General features: G+C 34.6%; 1 protein-coding gene across 7 annotated transcripts in view; it reads right to left on the bottom strand.

The window, feature by feature from the left end:
* Nucleotides 1-4,024: 4,024 nt before the first annotated feature.
* IL15 (interleukin 15) overlaps nt 4,025-19,579 on the bottom strand; it is a 101,508-nt gene continuing 85,953 nt past the window's right edge. For 4 of the 7 annotated variants that reach the window (XM_033215341.1, XM_033215339.1, XM_033215338.1 and 1 more), the window contains 6 exons: nt 18,002-18,112; nt 16,891-16,988; nt 15,446-15,530; nt 9,471-9,515; nt 7,491-7,628; nt 4,025-4,742 (listed from right to left, as the gene is read on the bottom strand). In XM_033215341.1, the coding sequence (XP_033071232.1) occupies nt 4,632-4,742; nt 7,491-7,628; nt 9,471-9,515; nt 15,446-15,530; nt 16,891-16,988; nt 18,002-18,013 (489 nt within the window). In that variant the 5' untranslated portion in view covers nt 18,014-18,112 and the 3' untranslated portion in view covers nt 4,025-4,631. Of the gene's footprint in view, nt 4,743-7,490; nt 7,629-9,470; nt 9,516-15,445; nt 15,531-16,279; nt 16,838-16,890; nt 16,989-18,001; nt 18,150-19,579 lie in introns of those variants that run through there. The other 3 variants (XM_033215342.1, XM_033215346.1, XM_033215343.1) reach the window with 3 other exon arrangements.

Genomic DNA, 19,579 nt, shown 5'->3' with positions numbered 1-19,579 from the left:
GTCTGCTGCTAGGTGTACTGAAACTTCTTTACATGTTATTTGTTCCTTTTCTCTTGATTTCAGGATCCTCTCTTTGTCTTTGCTCTTTAACAGTTTGCTTATAGTATGTATTGGGATAGTCTTGTTTGGATTGACTCTGATGTTAGGTATCAGTGAAAAATTATATGCTCATTTCTTTCTCTTTCTCACAAGCAGATGGTATCTCTCTGTGCTATGTGCCTAGGGTTGGTGAGGGTGTGTGGGTAATGCAAATAATATAAAATCATTCTTTCTACTCTCTTTGATGCATCTTTTCTTATTATTATGCTATAATCAGACACTGTAATCTCTCACCTGGTTTCCTTAGCCATTTTGAAGGTACTTTCATGCATGGATAGTTGTTCAAATTGATCTTTCTGTGGACAGAGGCAATCCCTGAAGAGAGCTATTCCATTATCTTCCTCAGCTCTCCTCCCCAGTTATGGATTCGTATGTTAATTGTCCTGACTTCAGCCTCTCAAATTATATACACTACTAAAAGGCTTGTTGTTTTGGACAGTGAGCAGGTAATTACTTGCTGAAGTTTATGCCCATTAAGTTGAAAAGAATTCATTAAATGAGTGCGATGATGAGGCCCATGTAAGATGTTGTTATTAGAAATTGTTTTATTAACTTGGGATTTAGTGGTAAGGGAATTTTGACTTCACCTCTTTTCTTGACAGTAGAATAATACATTCTGTATGTTTTATGCATGTCAGAGTAAGTCTCATTTCTTTTGTTCAGACAGCAAATTCTTACTAGTGCCTAACCAGTTGATACTTTTCTTATCGGCTTCCTCTTTTAGTTCCTTCATTTAGCCTTGCTGTACTGTCATTCCTTCAACTCTATGAAAATGCCATGATCCTTCCTGACTGAAGGTTTTGGTAGGCTGTTTTGCTGATGGACTCTTCCCACTTCACCCCAGATAAGTCCTAATCATAATTCATAGTTGACCTCAGATATCACTTTCTCAAAGAGATTCTGATTCCTTGAATGAATCAGATCCTCCCATTATATGTTCTTCTGGTGGTGTTCATTAGAAATGATGGTAAGTGAATAAATTCTCAAGTTATTAGTTTGATAATATGGCTCTTCTGCTGAAATGAAATCTCTATGAGGGCTGAGACTATGCTTTATATTCACAGCCTGAACTGTAGCATCTAAAATAATGTTCACATAAAGTAGGTTTTCAAGAAAGATGCTTTCAGTATGACTAAAGGAGAGAATTTGTTAATAAAAAAAAAAAGTGATGATGACAATGAAGACAAATAACCTGTTGGGTGACCCTGGACTCTCTGATGACAATATTCTGAAAGTGTTGACACCTTTGTATAAATTACAGGTAGAATTTTCAATTCTACTTGTCTAACAATTTCCTCTTCAGTTCCTCTAATTGTCATTTTAAAGTACAGGATTAAAGAAGTAAAATATAGAATAAAATAATTAGTCTTTATTAATAATTCATTAATTATTCTTCTGTGTGTCATCTGATAGATTATACAATTACAATTAGGATACTGTTTAATTAAGCTAAAGTTTACCTTGCATAATCAATTTCTTACTAAGGACACAATTCAGTCATCAGACACATTCAGAAATATTGAACCAAACCTCTATGGAAATGAGATATTCTCTGTGCAAAATATTTATATATGGCATGCATACATTAACCATGGCTCACAAGGAATGCAAAGAACTTAAGCTAAGCCTGACATAACACAGATGAAGGAACTAAAATGCATTCTCTAGTATTTTTGTGCTAAGTTGGGGGAGAAGGGAGGGAACAACCACACTACTTGATTTTCGTATTGTATATGTTGGTTGACCTTATGAGTTATTGAATTTGATGGCCATAAACAGTAGCACATCAAAACACGTGATCCCCTCTCACAAAAACAGTAGCAAAAGAAGAAAAGTAATTCTGTGACTTACTCTTCTAAGATAAAAAAAATGAGAGTATATAATACTAGCTTTGTGATTAAGTTTTAAAATTCTCTGGGCTCAACAATATTTTATTTTATTTTATTTTATTTCATTTCATTTCATTTCATTTTGAGACAGAGTCTCGCTGTGTCCCCCAGGCTGGAGTGCAGTGGCCTGATCTCGGTTTACTGCAAGCTCCGCCTTCCGGGTTCATACCATTCTCCTGCCTCAGTATCCCCAGTAGCTGGGACTACAGGCCCCCGCCACCACGCCTGGCTAGTTTTTTGTACTGTTAGTACAGATGAGGTTTCACCATGTTAGTCAGGATGGTCTTGATCTTCTGACCTCGTGATCCACCCGTCTCGGCCTCCCAAAGTGCTGGGATTACAGGTGTGAGCCACCGTGCCTGGCCTGGGCTCAACAATTATATATTGGTTCTGTTTACATTTCCATGCCCTCTGCCTTCTAGCCCTTTTGTTCATTGTCAGGGAGAATGTAGAGATAATATTCTTTCATATGTCTTTTTCTTTCCCGAAATTAAGAAAAGATAAAAACAAAATTCATCAATATAACTTTGGACTGTATGTCATATTGTTATGGTTATCTTTACTATTTGAGTTTCTAAGTATATGTTTCTGTGCTTCCTTTATTATATGTTCCATATGGAAGATATTTTCAGCATTTAAGGCAGTAAATGAGACATAAACACAGTATCCTCTAGGCAAATGACATTGGGTTGGTTAATTAAGGAAGATAGTTCAAACAGGCAGATTCTGAATCCAAAGGAAAGACTGATTTTGTAAAGAATACAAGCATGAAAAATAAAATTTAGATTGTTTTACACTATTATTTTGTTTCTTCAGTTAACTAATAGTATTTTAAAGTAGTTGCAGATCTATGCTTTGAGTTTTCTAAGATCAACTGAAGTGATCCATATCGAGTAACTAATGTAAGAATTAAAATTTTGAGCCCTGGTGAATTCCAAGTTTTAAGCCCACTTGTATGCCTATGTAACCAAAATGAATTATTGATCACTATAAAATATTATTTGTAACGTGACTGGCATTATGATTTTCCTTCCCCCATTCTCAGGAAGACTAACATTCCCTTAAAGACTGAACTGGAAACTTAGAGATGAAAATGGTACACTTTTCCTCCTCTCTCTAATAGAAAAAGATACATAAAGCAAAACAAAAATACAGGTATATTAAAAAATACTATCTCAATTGAAATAAAAATAAATAAATAAACTTCCACAATCCAAGACTTTTAAGAGTGGCTGCCAAGTACTATTTTTTCTAGACTGAGATTAGGTAAGAAGCTGAGAGCCAATACATGATAATTGAAAGTCAAATAGGATACAGATTTCTTCTAAACTTTCTCAGAAGGTATTTATAAGCACCATTTGACTAGAGCAATAAGACCCATGTATATGGATAAGACACTGGGGTGATAGAAGAATGTTTCAACAGAGAACAAGTTTTTACTGTGGAATGGAGAGAAATCGAATTCTTAAGAGATAATTTCCCATCCCACAGTCACTCAGTGAGTATTACCAGAATTGAATTAAGATGAAATAAATGTATAATAAAACAAAAATATTCCATCTTTATCATAGTTCCTTTAGAAGAGAGCTTGCTAATTTTAGACAGTGTAGTCCAAAAAATATAAACAATTATTTTCTGTCAGATAACAATGGCTCCAACAAATCAACAGGGCTTTTTAAAAATTATATAAACATGGCAAAAAGAATGTGAAAATAAAATACCTGTATTTGGGAAAGCATGAAATATAAACACTGTCACTCTTAGTTTTCTATACCAGGGGCATCCAATCTTTTGATTTCCCTGGGCCACATTGGAATAAGAAGACTTGTCTTGGGCTGCACTTTAAATACACTACCACTAATGACAGCTGATGAGCTAAAAATGAGATTTATGAATTTGTGTTGGGCCACATTCAAAGTTGTCCTGGGCCGCATATGGCCTGCAATCCATGGGCTGGACAAGCTTGCACACCATTCTGCCTATCAGTAGAAGTTTATTATTGCCACCACCACCAAGATTTACTGATGGACATTATATGCCGGTTATTGCAATTTCTTTATTTCATAACAGTTGCTTTATAGATCAATAACTAAATTACAGTGTAAAGAAGAGGATTCACATATAGTTCTTCTTTTTCTTATTGAGAACAAATTCTTCCTCTGTTTGCAATGCTTAGTGAGGAAGTCAATGAGAGCCAGTAGTCAGTGGTTCCACACTGGCAGGAGCATACCAACATAGCTGTTGACCTGCAGCATTGGTACCCATCCCCGCCACTACATAATTTGACCCTTAAACAAATGCTATTTTGCGATAATAGGTAAAATATCAGTGCAACTTCAAATAACAACACTTGTACACGTTTTATTCAACATTTTACATTATTCCACAAATATGTACAATTTCAATAATAAATTAAAAACAAATGAGTAAAGTAAGTCTGAGAGAAGTTCATAGTCACTATATTACTTAATGACATTTTTCTGCCTTCATTTCTAAGAGTTCATCTGATCCAAAGTCTGATCATCTTCTTGACAGAAAAACTTGTTTTGACAGCACATTTGAAATGCCGAGTGTTTTGTTATGTCTAAGCAGCAGAGTGATGTTCATTAGTAACAGAAACACTTTATAAAGAATCAGTTGCAATCAAGAAGTATTGATGAACATTTGGACAATATGTACAAAACTCTGCAAAAATTCTTTAATATTTTTTTCCTCTAGTTCCTCACATTCTTTGCATCCAGATTCTGTTATATTCTGCAAAATATAAAGATTAAATTGGCAATTTATAATTAAATTAAATATACATTCATGGGAATGGGAATATCATATTGTTTGAACCATATGGTGAGGTCTTGAGATATGAAAACTTTAGCAAATAAATAGCATATTAGGAAGAATTATGAGAAAAGAGAACTGGGAGATTTGATATATGTTTATTTTTCCAATAATGGGTTAAGGACATTGAGAAAAATAAGCTGTGTCTGTCAGACCATGGAGTTCCTGCTTTGAGCCCTTCAATGGTTTCCTATCATCTGCTTCTAGCATAAAGACCATGCCTCCCTGCATAGCACACAGGCTCTTCATGAGCTCTTCCTTACCTATTTATTTCACATATACCCCGTGCCTCATGTTATGCTCTAGGAACACTGAGTGAGCATCTGGCTTTCCTTGCCATGCACAGCTTACTATTAGATGCCTCTCTGCCTTTGCTTTTCTTTCTGTTACATTCTTCCATATTTTAGCTGCTGCTACTTACACTTAAGATTATTCAGGTACTCATTTAGGAAGGCTTCTCTGAACCCCTGGGTTCCCAGGGCTGGACTCAATGTCCCATCTTTACATCTCAGAACCTCTTATTTAGACCTCTCTCACAACATCTCATGTATTCTATTCATATTATGAAGTTTTACTCTTTTTATACTATAATACTATTCTCTAAGCTCTCTACCAGAAGAGCAAAGCCAGTATGTTTATTTCCCTAGCATTCAGCACAGGGCCTGATGCACTGTAATCACCCACTGGTTGAATTGAGCCATTTAGGTGAATGCCACAAATTGTTGTAATTCAAACACAGTTTTATGGATAACTAGAATGTTCCAAATGTAGCAATTAAGAATAAACTTTTTAGAGATCATCTGAACCATGAAGGCTGTGCCAGCAAAAATAAAAATTAGATTTTATATCCATTAACTATTTGGAATTCAGCATCACTAACATTTATCAAGCACATCCTCTATGCCAAGCACTGTCATATTTCATATAATGCTGTCCTATTTGATCCTGAAAATAATCATGTCAGCTAGGAAGACAGAGATATTGACTCATCTCAACTGACATAATCAACTGAAATTCTTCACATCCAGGTCTTCTGACTGTGCAGTCCTGCCCACCCATTCCAGCATGTATATCGCACTCTGCCATGATGAGGGTGACTATCAGCATTCACATTAAAGAGCTCATCATTTATTTTGCCATGAGTTATCTGTTGCATGGCTCACTCTTTCCACCAATAAGATGGAGATAACATCGTAAGAGTATTATAAACCTTAATAAATTCATTTCATACATATATAAAGTATTTAATATGTATGAGACACTGTTCTGGGAATTTGGATATAGTACTAATAAAAAACAAAAACACTTGTCCCTTTTAAGCTGACATTCTCATAGGGAAAAACAGACAATACTCAGTATATAAAATATATCGTATTCCAGATATGGAACATGCAGACAAGAGGACAGGGAGTACTCAAATAGGGAAGGAATTACAATTGTAAATAGGTAAATCACTGAGAAGGTTACACTGAAGCAAAGACATAAAGCAGCATTGTATTTTTAGAGAAAAGTCAAGGTGTCCACCTACACAAGTTCAGGGTCTTTGCACTTTCAGTTGTGTCTGCCTGAACATATGTCCCTAGATACCGTTAAGGCTCATTCCCTCACATCTTTGTCAAATGGCAGCTTATTAGTTCAGCCTACCCTAACTGGAGCCCCAGTCCCCCTACCCTGCCTCCTTTTTCACCACTGGACTTCATAAATAACTAACTTATTACTCATTTGCTGAGTGGTTGGTTTATTTCTGTTTCCTCCCTCTTTAACAGCAGGGATTATGGGTATTTTTTCATACTGTCTCCTGTGGGCTAAAAAGTATTTGTGAAATGAACTAATTTGATTATGCCTCTTCGTTACAAAACTGCTTTCTCTCTACCTTGCTTTGGCCACTGGTGTTTTGCCATGAAAGTCATAATTCTTTGCACTTTAGGGCCTTTGCACAGCTGATGCCCCAGCCTATCATGTGAGTACCTAGAATTTGCTCTCCTGGAACCCTCTACTGCTAAAGTTGCCTGGAATGTCCCGGATTATACTCAAATTATTAATATTTTCATTGTTATCCTTTTAAAGCATTTATCTTCTCATGAGATAACAGACTCTGAAGACAGACTGCTCGGGTAAGAATTGTGGCTCCTCATTTTGCTAGGTGTATAAACTGGAGCAAGTGATTCAAGCTCTCAGTGCTACAATTTCTTCAACATTCAAATAGAAATTAAGATAACTATCTCACAGATTTATCATGAGAATTAAATGAATTAACAATTTAAAGCTCAAAGAACAGTGTCTGCCACACTGTAATAACTCAATAAATGTGAGTTACTATTATTGATGTTAGACACTTGAGTATGTAATTAGATTAATGTCTATCCACTGCACCTGACAATAAACACCTTGAGGTCAGTGACCTGTCTGTCTGGTTTACAACTATAATTCTAGCACCGAAGCACACTACCTGGCATGATTCTGTAAATGTTTGTCTACTGAATAAATCATTGAACAGTTTAGCATTGTGTGCATGCTGGAGTTGGTGCCACTTTTGGATGCCATTCCACTGGAAAAGGACTCCTTCTCCTAAGTGCCCCTTAGGAGGATCTGCTTGTCCATGAACGACTTCTCCAAATCAGGCCCAAAACATAAGATGCAACTCTGAGCAACTGTTGGAAAACTCACCCCATTAGAAGACAAGATGTTGTTTGCTAGGATGATAAGATTTTCTACTGTATCATGAATATCTGTATCTACAGACTCATGTGAAATAACTTGCAACTCCAAGAGAAAGCACTTCATTGCTGTTACTTTGCAACTGGGCTAAAAATAAAAGTTAAAAAGAACAATTAATTTTTTGTGATTATTAATTTTCATACTGATGTAATTTTGATTTTCAAAAAGTTAATCCAAATATTTTATAAAGATACACAATATCCTTAAGAAATTTTACACAGGAGGCAGCTTAATTTTTTTTCTTTTGGCTTTGAAATAAAAACCAAAACAAACCAACAAAACACAATCAAGAAGGATGGCAATATTGTACAGAACATGAAACTAGAAAATGTAGAAATAGTGGCCCGTTTTTCTCACTGAGCACATTTCCCCTGTGGAAAGGGTAATAATACTGGCCTTAGACTCTGAAAATATCAACATAGACAGTGCATTTGTAAGAAGTTTTAGAATCAAATTGTGTTGTTAACATTTTAAATAGTGGTAGCTGCTAATTATACTATTCTTTCAAGTTCCAAAGTTCCAGAGGGAGAGAAGCAATTCCAAGAAATTTATTAGGAAAATCAAAGCAGGACTAATGTCCACTCACAGGCTGGCCAAATCAGAAAAAGCTCTTAGGTGCCACAAAAATATGTTTTCCACAACATTTACTTTAACAAGAACTTAAAGAAAGGAAACAAGGAATATCTAGGGATTTGACCATTATTTGACTTTGTGTTCTCAATACCTTGCACAGTGCCTGGGAGCCTGCACGCACTTCACAAATGCTTACCGAATGGATGAAAAAATGAAGAAATACACCCATGTGCCCAGCACGGGTAATATTCCTTCACCCCGACAGTCACTGCTTAGGATTGAAAGACAAATACTGTCACCGTATCAGCAATAATAAAACTGAGCTTCAGAAATGTTTAGCAATTTCCAAGGTAACACAAGTAAAAAGTGGTGGAGTCAGTTTTTAAATCTAAACTTCAGTCTAAGGTTGTTTCTATAACCCATGGGTTGCAAAGTTATCTTATTGCAAAATAGCAATCTCAGGATGCTGAATTTGGTGGTTAATTGACCACTTTCCGTTTTACAAAAAATGCAGAGAAAAACAATACATGCTGTAGCCAGAGGAGGGAGACAATTTCTTTGTGCAGCAGCATGACCCAATTGGTTGGTGAATATCTCTTTTTTCTAGTTTCTGGCTATGGTTTCTTTCCAATGCTTAGAAAGTAATCTATGTAAGAGAAGTTCTAATTGAAGAATAATGGAGGGAGGACATAGAGTTTGTTTTCCGTGAGGTGAAGTCGGGGATTCATTTCTTGGTTTTAGTAACAATCCCGAAGGGAAGGACCACCACCAAAATGACAAATCCTACATGCCTTAGTAAATGTCAATGTATTAATGAAATAAGTTCAAAATCACTTTTCAATTCTAATAAGTTTCATGGGTTATGTTTCTTTTCTCACATAAAGAATAATTAATCAGAATCTTTTTCTGACAAATGTAGAGGACCATGTAAAATGCAGAACATGGACGACTTTAAGCAATTTATGGAAAATCTGATTGCAGATGGTGATACATTATAGCATTGGAAATAACTGGTATGTTGGCTACTCTTAAATTGAATAAGTTAATCTGATTTTTGCATCTAATTGCATTATTATGATGCAACTGTATCACAAAAACTTATAATGCATCTTGTTTGACATTGAGGGAAAAGACTTTTTTAATATTTTGATTTGGCACCATTACAAAAATATCGTTTATGTAGCTATCTGCCCCCAAGTCCCATCTCAACAATCACTAATAAAACTCATTGATCATATATTATAGAAACACACCAAAAGTTAGATTTTAAAACTACACATATTTTAGTTGTTAAAAATATACTTTTAAAAACTTTGATAATGAGACAAATAGCAATTTTGAAAAAAGTATACTCACGTGAACATCACTTTCTGTATATAAAGTAGCATCAATATGCATAGACTGGAAGGAAACAAAATTAGACAATATTAAAAACTATGCTCTGCTTTAAATATTAAGAGCACAACCTACTGAAAACATTAAATTGTTTTTAATTCATTTATTTATTTTGAGATAATTTAAAATTTATATGAAACTGTAAGAGTAAATACAGAGAGATCTTGTGTACTCTTCAACAAGCTTCCCCCAGTGGTAATATCTTCTATAACCACAGTACAGTATTACAATCAGAAAAATGGCATTAATACAATGCAGTCACCTTGTTCAGATTTCACAAGTTTTATGTGCCACAGTGTGTGTGCATGCATATGTGTGAAGTTTTATTCAATTTTATCACTTGCATAGATTCACATCACCACCACCACAGTTAAGACACAAAATAGTTCCATCACCACAAGGATTATCCTGCTATTCTTCCATAACCAAAGTCACCTTTCTCCTCATACATACCTCATCATCACCCAATCTCTCTAAATTCTGGCAACCACTTCTCAGCTCTCCATTCCTATAATTTTATCATTTCAAGAATGTTACGTAAAGGGACTCATATCGTATGTAACCTTCTGAAATTAGCTTTTAAAAGAATTGATAGACATTTTTATGAGTCATTTAGGTTTACAGAAAAACTAGCAGAAAGTACAAAGACTTATACACCCCTTTGTCCTCCACCCCAGTTTCCCTATTGTTAATATCTTACATTAGTGTGGTGTGTTTGTTATACTTGGTGAGTCACTATTATGATCTTAGCTATATAGAATATTAGGGCTCATTATTTGTGTTGTATGTTCTACAGGTTTTGACAAATGTATAATGCCACCCATCATCATATATTAACATTTTCACTGCTTTAAAAGTAGTCTGTGCTCTGCCTAGCCATTTCTCCCTCCCTCCGAACCCTTGGCAACCACTGATCTTTTTATTGTCTCCATAGCTTTGCCTTTTTCAAAATGTCATAGTTGGGATCATACAGTGTGAAGCCTTTTCGGATTGGCATCCCTACCTTTCACTTAACAATATGGCTTTGAAGATTTCTCCATTTATTTTCATGGCCTGATAGCTTATTTCTTTTTATCAATGGATAATATTCTGTTTTATAAATGTACCACAGTTTCTTTATGAAGATTGGCTTTTTTCACTCATCATAATACCGTGGAGATCCACCCACCTTGTGGGTATCACTAATTTGTTCCTTTTTATTACTCTGTAGTATTCCCTGACATGATAAGCCACAGTTTTTACAACTAAAGCACATTTGTTTCCAGTTTTTGGCAGTCATGAAAAAATCTCTATGAACATTCATGTACGTATTTTTGTGTGCACATAAGTTTTCATTTATTGAGGATGAATGTCTAAGAGGACAGTTGTTGGATTGTAAGGCAAATGCATGTTTTGTTTCATAGGATGCTGCCAAACTATTTTATACAGTGACTGTATCATTTTACATCATCACCAGCAATGTATGAATGATCCAGTTTCTCCACATCCTTGCCAGCATTATCACCCTTGTTTACTTATATTTACTTAGCATCATTACTTTTTTTTTATTTTGTACATGCTTATAGTTGCATGTAATAATATGTCATTGTAGTTTTAATTTGAATTATTTTCTAAACAAAATATACCCATTTTTAGTACTTTCCCTCCAAAAAACTTGGGGCAATGTATAATTTTCCTTTCCAATCTGCATGCCTTTTATTTATTTATTTTTCTCATATAGTTTTTCTCTCCTGCTTTATAATTTGACTAATCTTCCAATATTATTGCTATGGTTTGAATGTCCCCTGCAAATTTCAGGTTGAAACTTAATCCCCAGGATGGCAGTATTCAGAGGTAATTGGATCACAATGGCTCTGCCCTCATGAACGGATGATTCCACTCATGGATTAAAGTATCAATGGGTTATTATGGAAGGGGAACTGGTAGTTTTATGAGAAGAGGAAGAGAGACCTGAGCTAGCACAATAGCACATTCAGTCCCTTGCATGTGATGCTTTGTGTCACCTCTGGACTCCAGAGAGCCTCCACCAGCAGGAAGGCCCTCACCAGATGTGACTTCTCAACCTTGAACTTTTCAGTCTCATAACCATAAGACATAAATTATTTTCTTTATAAATTACCCATTTCAGGTATTCTGTTATAAGCAACAGAAAACTCAGACAATTATGTTGAGTAAAAGTGGTGAGAGAAGATATCCCTGCCTAGTTTCCAGTCCCAGCAGAAAAGCATTCAGTCTTGTACTCACCATTAAGTATGGTAGCTCTATACTTTTTGAACACGTTTTGTATCAAGTTGAGGCAGTTCTCCATACCTACTTTGCTAAGAAATTTTATCTTCGATAGATGTTATATCAGTCTGCCAGGGCTGCCATAAAAAGTACCAAGGACTTGATGACTTAAATAATAGAACTTTATTTTCTCACAATTCAGGAGGCTAGAGGTCTGAAATCAGGGTACCAGCAGGGTTGGTTTCTTCGGAGTCCTCTCTCCTTGGTTTATAGGTGGCCATTTTCTCCCAGTGTCTTCACATGGTTTTCTGTCTCTGTGTATTTATATCCTTATCTGTTTTTCTAAAGACACCAGTCATATTGGATTAGGACCTGCCCTAATGACCTCTATTAACTGACCCTATCTCAAAATACAGTCACATTTTGAGATACTGGCAATTAGTACTTCAACATATAAATCCAGGTGGCATATGGAGGGACACAGACCATGAGAGGTGTTGTATTTTATCAGATACCTTTTCTACATATAATTTTCTTCTTTAGCCTGTCGATATGGTAGATTACATTGCTTGATTTTCAAATAATTGAGCAAGACTTGCGTACCTGAAATAAATCTCACTCAATCATGGTGTATAATTCTTTTTATACATTGCTGAATTTGATTTGTTAATATTTTATTGGGCATTTTAATGTCTAAGTTAATGGGTGATATTTTTGTAGTTGTCTTTTTTAGTAACGTCTCTATTTGGTTTTAGCATCAGAGCAATACTGCCCTCCTAAAATCAACTGGAAAATGCTCCTTCCTCTTCTATTTTCTAGAAGAAACTGTACAATTGTTGTTAGTGCTTCTCTAAATATTTGATAGAATGTTTCAGTGTAACCAGCAGGCTTGGAGATCCCTTTTTGGGAGCTTGTGTATGATGAATTCAATGTATATAGTGATTACAGGAGTGCTTGGATTGTCCATTTCATCTTCATATGTTTTGGTAGCTTGTGGTTTCTGAAGAATTGGTCCATTTCCTCTAAGTTGTCAGATTTGTGAGCATAAAACTGTTGATAGTTTTTCTTATTATCCTTCTAATGACTGCAGATTCTGTAGTGACAGCCTCAAATTTCATTCCTGAGATCTGTGTCTTCTCTCTTTTTATTTCTGTCAGTCTTATTAAAGATTAATTGTATTGATTTTCCAAATAACCAGTTTTATATTTCATTACTTTTTTCTATTGTTTTCTTGATTTCAATTTCATTAATTTTGGCTCTTACATTTAAATATTTTCTTTGTTTTGCTTGTATTGAATTTGTTTTGCTCTACTTCTTCTAGTTTCTTGAAGTGGTAACATAGATTTTTGATTTGATATTTCTCCTTTTTTTCTCATGTATTCATCTGATTTTAAAAAATGTCCCTGTTAGTATTGCTTTAGCTGCATTGCATATACCTTGATATGCTGTATTTCATTTTTTTCATTGTATGTATTATGAATATCCTTTGAGATTTACTCTTTGACCCATGTATTATACAGAGGTATAGTATTTAATTTCCAAGCATTTGGAGATTTGCCCGTTGTATTTAATTTCCTGATTTCTGGTTTGATGCCACTGTGGTTTGAGAACAAATTCTGCATGATTTAAGTTCTGAAAAAATTTTTAAAGTTTCTTTTATGGCTCAGTATATATTCAGTCTTGATAAAAGAAAGTATATTCTGCTGTTGTTGAGTGTAGTGGTCTATGTATTAAATTAGATCCTGTTGGTTGGTTATGTTGTATTTTTATGCCCTTGCTGATTTTCTGTCTAGTACTTCCATTAGTTATGGAGGAGGAGGCGGTGAAATCCTCAAGAATAATTGTGAATTTGTCTGTTTCTCTTTTAGCCCTATTATTTTTTGCTTCACAAAGTTTGAGGCTTTGTTGTTTGATGTGTATACATTTAAGAACATTATGCTTTCCTCATGGATTTGTTTTTTATCATTATGCAGTGTCCCTCTGGATTCTAGTAACTTTATTTTCTGTGATGTTTACTTTATTTGATGTTAATCTAGCCACTTCTGCTTTTTATAATTAATGTATGCATGTGTATCAGTCTAGAGCTGCTGTAATAAACTACCACAAGGTGGGTGGTTTAAAACAACAGAAATTTATTCATTTACAGGTCTGGAGACTGGAAGTCCAAAGTCAAGATGTTCGTAGGGCTATGTTCCTTCTGAGGGTTCTAGAGAAGAATCCTTTCTTGACTTTCCCAAGGTTCTGGTGGATCCTGGCAATCCCTGGCCTTCCGTGGCTTATAGGGGCATCACTCTGATCTCTTCCTCAATGTCTTCACATGGCTTTCTTCCCAGTGAGTTCCTCTGTGTCCTTTCCTTTTCCAATAAAGACACTAGTCACTGAATTTAGGGCCCACCTCACTCTAGTATGATCTCATCTTAATTTCATTAATTATATTTGCAAAGATATTATTTTGAAATAAGATCACATTTTAAGGTTCCAAGTGGATGTGAAATTTGGGGGGACACTATTCAACCCATTGTAGTATGGTATATCTTTTTCTGTCTTTTTAAATTTCAACCAATGTATGTCATTGTACCAGAACTAAACTGCTTATAGATAGTATAGATGGGTGGTGTTTTGTTATCAACTCAGCCAATCTCTCTCTTTTACTTGGTGTATTCTGATTCTCTCCCATGATACTAACCACTGGAATGCTGGATCTTTTGTTACTGTTCTCAAGATCAGTGATGCTTTCTCTTTTTTTAAGTCAATTGTCTCTCTAGTATTCTGTTGTCAAATTAACTATCATTCCTCTGTTATTCATTCTGCTAATGAGCCTTTACAGTTTGCTTTATATTTCAGTTGTATTTTCAGTTCTATAATTTCTATATGGTTCCTTTCATATCTTCTATTTCTTTGTTAAGGCATTTAGTTTTTCATTTGCTTCAAGGGCATTTGTAATTGGTTTTTGAAGCACTTTATATAATGTCTGCTTTCAAATCCATGTCAGAGAATTCCAACATCTGATCCCCTTCATTTTTGTAGTCTGTTGACTATATTTTCTCATTCAAGTTGTAACTTTCCTATTTCTTGGTACAATGGGTGATTTTCAATTGTATCTTGGCTTCATGTCTATTATGTTAGGACACTCTGGTCCTATTTAAATCTTCTATTTTAGCATGCAGTCAGCCTGTTTGGCTTTAGCATGCAAGTTCTAACCTACTTTTTAATGCTGTGAATCCAATGACAATTTAGTTTTCAGAACTTTGTGCTGCTATTTTGGTATGCTTGGTGCCATTGAGACTTCCACTGAAGCTGGTATTACCTTCTATGGCAGGAAGCACTTCCTTAGGTCAGGCAATCTGTTTTCTCAAGGTGAGAGAAGAGGGCCTTTAGTCCACAAGCAACAACAGCTCTTCTCTGGGTCAAGCCATTCTCCCTGCAGGTGCCACCAAGATATCTGGCTTCTCCAGATACAGGAAGAGAATACCTCACCTGTGCAGACTAGAACTTATCAGGCTGGGCCACTTATAAATTAAGATTTAAAGATAATTAGATTATAAAACAGTAAAGAAAAGATTTTTTTTTTTGAGCTTTATAAGATCATCAATTTCTACAAAAATCTTATTGTTTCAAGTGTGGTTTCTTTAAGACAGACAGAAAAACACAGAGAGAGACAAACTCCATAGCAGTTCTACCAGGCATTATATGGAAAAATGAGTACTCACTTGAATAAGATCTTCAATTTTTTTCAAATCACTTATTACATTCACCCAGTTGGCTTCTGTTTTAGGGAGCCCTGCACTGAAACAGCTGAAAGAAAAACCATGAGCAAAGCATTTTGAAGGAGCCTGTTCATCTTGATGAATACTATAAGCAAAAGAGCAATCAATATTTTTTTTATTCTGACTAGTGAAAAAATCAGTGTTATCCTTGCCTCTGTGCATTCAATAGCCTTGTAGCTGAACATAAACATTGAGCATATAGTACAACTTTGACATTTTATGATAACTTGACGCTTCACCAACCTGGATTAGAGAAAAGCCTAATTGTAGGCATACTTTATAAATAAACTGGCTCAATTTATCACAGTGAAACAGAAACAGTGCCAGATGTGTGGCAAGGCTCAGTAAATGATTTTTAATGAATTACTAGTTTCCTTTAAGTAGAGATGTACTGAGACTTTGAAGTCTAATAAATAGGTAAAATTCTTAAAATAAGTAATAATTATTTTCATGTAATGATTTTGACAGTAAATGCTTTTTTACAAAACATTAAACATGCCCCTTTCATGTTGCTCATGCTCTTACTATGCTTGCAGCAGCTTTCTCCATAAACATTACAGACTTCATCCCAGTGTAGGCTGAATGATCATATACTTACTCACTTTCATAAATTTCATAAAAAATTAAAATGTAATATCCAGACAAAATACACTTATACTGACCAAGTAACATTGGAATGATTCTTACAACTTGAGGAAAAATAATCCCTCACTTCCTGATGGATCTTACACAGAAGCATGATAGTCAACACTAATCTGTCTTATGATAGAGAATTACCTGCACAAATCTATGGTTCCCAATACCATGAAGGCATTAGTAGAATAAAACTGAAATGAGAGTCAGATTATGTAACTATAGGTTAGGTGCTTTGGGTCAACTGGGTATATTAGCTGCATCTAAGAGAGAAGAAAAAAGTTAATAGTCATGGAAACATATGAATTTTATTAGAAGGAAACAACAAAAGGCTTAAATAAAGAAAGAAATGTTTTCAACTGAACTAGAATAAGGATCAAGGGATAGGAGGAGTCAGTGTCAGGGACAGATAAGAAGTAACATAAGCAAATTCTAAATATCTACTTTTAATTGCTGTGAAAAATATGTAGTCTATCAGTAAGTGGTACATTTCCAAGTTCAGTTAAATATCAAAAGGCCCAATTTATTTGAGGGCTATAATGCTCATTTGTACTATTACCACAATGTAGAAAAACGCTCAGTTAGGTGTTTACCCAACCTCCTCTGAATCTCTATAGTCTGCCTTCTATCCCCCAGATACTGAGTACCTAGAGATATAAGCAAACTGAACATAAACTAACTTAATGGAAAAGATATCCAAGGACAGTCATAATGACCATGAACATAATATTATTTATGCCTAAAGATAAAATTACCCCAAAATGAAGACATGAATGCCAGCTTCAGTTAGAAAATGACTGTTTAGAAGTAAACACAAGTAGCACTGGATGGAACTACTTCTCAAATGTGGTTTCTGAAAAATATAATCATAGACAAATGGTTACATTTTTTAGTTAAAAAGTGAGGTTTAAAATAACATGTCAACATATTTTTAGGTCTACAGATGTAATTTTTTTCATATTTTCATAATTAATGCTCCTTATCAAAAAATAATAAAACTATAATTTATCTTTTTTTTTCTTTCTCTCCTACCTCCAACTCTGTGTCTTATGCACAAAATTCCTTAACAGATATTTCTGCAGATGCATGTCAAAGATAATTTAACAAAGTTGACATATTTGTTAATTTACATACATACCAATGTTACCACTTAATGTTTTTATATTATCTTTGACCTCCTCCTCATCCTTCTCTCTGTTTTAACAGGCCAAAATATTTTATAAAGCACAGGTTAATAACATGCATTAATAACAGAGATGCACTAGTTATATTAACTTCACATAAATTATGAAAATGAATTATATCAATATTATTTGGTGAAAAATTGGATAAAATGGAACCAACTACAGATCCTGTATTCCATCTCGAGAGTGACTATCTAATAATTTTTCTTGGTGATTTAGGAAAATCATTTATCCTAGAACTTACCAGAGTTTTGATACTTTCACCTGCCTCTTTTGTGTTGTCAAAGCTTTTATAGTTTCAGAAAGCAGTGTTAACTGCCACCTTAACCACTGATTGTTCATGCTTCCTTCTGTTTACACTGAAAAGATGAATGATACCCACACCCTGCCTTCTAAGACTACACAATTTAGTGTGTACAAAGACATTTAGAGAACACAAGAGTGGGATAAGTGAAATAACACATTTATAATGACTAGAAGAGCCTCAAGATGGTCAATAGAGTTTTTAAAAACCGATTTAATTTATTTTCAAAATAAGAACAATCCAAATGTGAACATACATCTATGATATCCCAAGATCTTTAGAGAATAACCATATAACTTATCGCAAAGACTCTGAGATTCAAACGACCTTTTAGGGAAATTCCATATGCTATTTTCATCTATTTTTTTTTTTTCTTACCGAAATTCTCATTACTCAAAGCCACAGTAAATCCTCAGGTATTGAAGAAGTGTTGGCTATGGCAGGGGATTTCCAACAGCCATCCATCCACGATGCTTCCTACAATACAACCTAGGGTAAGGTATGATCCATTAAAAACACAAGTGGACTAGTGAGAAAAAGAAAGGGAGGGAATTAATACTTATTGAACGCCTGCCTTTTAATAAGCATTCTATTAGTTACTTAACAGATGCATCACCTTTAATCTTAACAATAATCCTATGGAGGAAGGTTAGTAGCATTTGGGTAAGCTGCTCTAGGTCCACAGCAAGTACATGACAGCCAGCATTTGAGACCAGGTCTGTCTAATTACAAAGACTTTGCAAAACTTTTCTATTATATTATGTCCCTGCATTGAAAAATTCCAGAGTCATACTAGTAAAAAGAAAAAACAAATACTTAGATTTATAGAAGTACTGATTGTTAGTTTACAACAGCAGTGGTCATTTCTACAGTCACTGAATATGTATCTTCAGTCTTTTAAATAAACCACTGTTAATTATTTGAGAATTTTGTAACCAAGAAAATTTTATTTTTCTCACTCAAATCAAGTGAAGAATGTGAAGATTAAACATTCCTAAATTCAACTCTATGTCATTAAAAGCAGTTTATAACCAAAATATACAAAAATACAAACAACTATTTTCTGCCCTTTAAAATAGTATATATGTGGTGACCTCTTCCACAAAAAAATCAAAATCTTCCACAACCCATGACACAAATATTCACTGAATTAAGTTCCATACACTCAAATAATTAAATTATTATACTTTTCAGATGTTTCTGAAATATAAAAATGGCTGCTTTAAAATATATTATGTATAACTCACAGAAAGAAAAAGCTAACACTTATTTAGGTGTTAAGCAAGATATAAAGGTGTATCTAATAGAAATACCTTTTTGTCCACCAGAATGTATCAAATCTAATCTTCCTGTTACATATGATCTAAATCACTCATTGATTGGTTTATTTAAAGCAAACCTTCCTTATCACTCTCATTTTATAATTATTCCCTTTGTCTATATTATCTCAGTGCTTCAAATTTTTTATAGAACTTTACATTTATCTTCATCATTTCATCCAAAGTCTCTTAAATTCCCTACCTCCCTTTTAGTTGTGGTGTGCTCAAATCCACATTTTTCAAAAAGCAATAATATTGACTTGGGATTGAGCAATGCTGTGGGTGATATAATTTTTAATTAGGCCTTACTAAGCTACTTTTGTAAACAATTTCATTCCTGGCCTCTTATAGCAGTGAGCCTTTACAACATCACAATGGATTTTCACTACCCTGCTCAACTACATCCTGCTGGCATAAGTAAAAGAAAACTAAGTGTTTAGCCAGAATACTCCACAATAGAGTGTGATTGCCAAACATGGAGGAATGCAATAGAAAATGTCCACAAAGGTATCTAACCAAATCATGATATTGGAAGCCAGTGCAGATGAAAAGAAGTATTGGCCGGGCGCGGTGGCTCATGACTGTAATCCCAGAACTTTGGGAAGCCGAAGCAGGCGGATCGCCTAACACCTGAAGT

This window comes from Trachypithecus francoisi, unplaced genomic scaffold (assembly GCF_009764315.1).
Source record: "Trachypithecus francoisi isolate TF-2019V2 unplaced genomic scaffold, Tfra_2.0 Lachesis_group1, whole genome shotgun sequence".
NCBI classification, from domain to species: Eukaryota; Metazoa; Chordata; class Mammalia; order Primates; family Cercopithecidae; genus Trachypithecus; species Trachypithecus francoisi.
The sequence above is the reverse complement of the archived record's forward strand: the minus strand, read 5'-3'. Positions and strand labels throughout refer to the sequence as shown.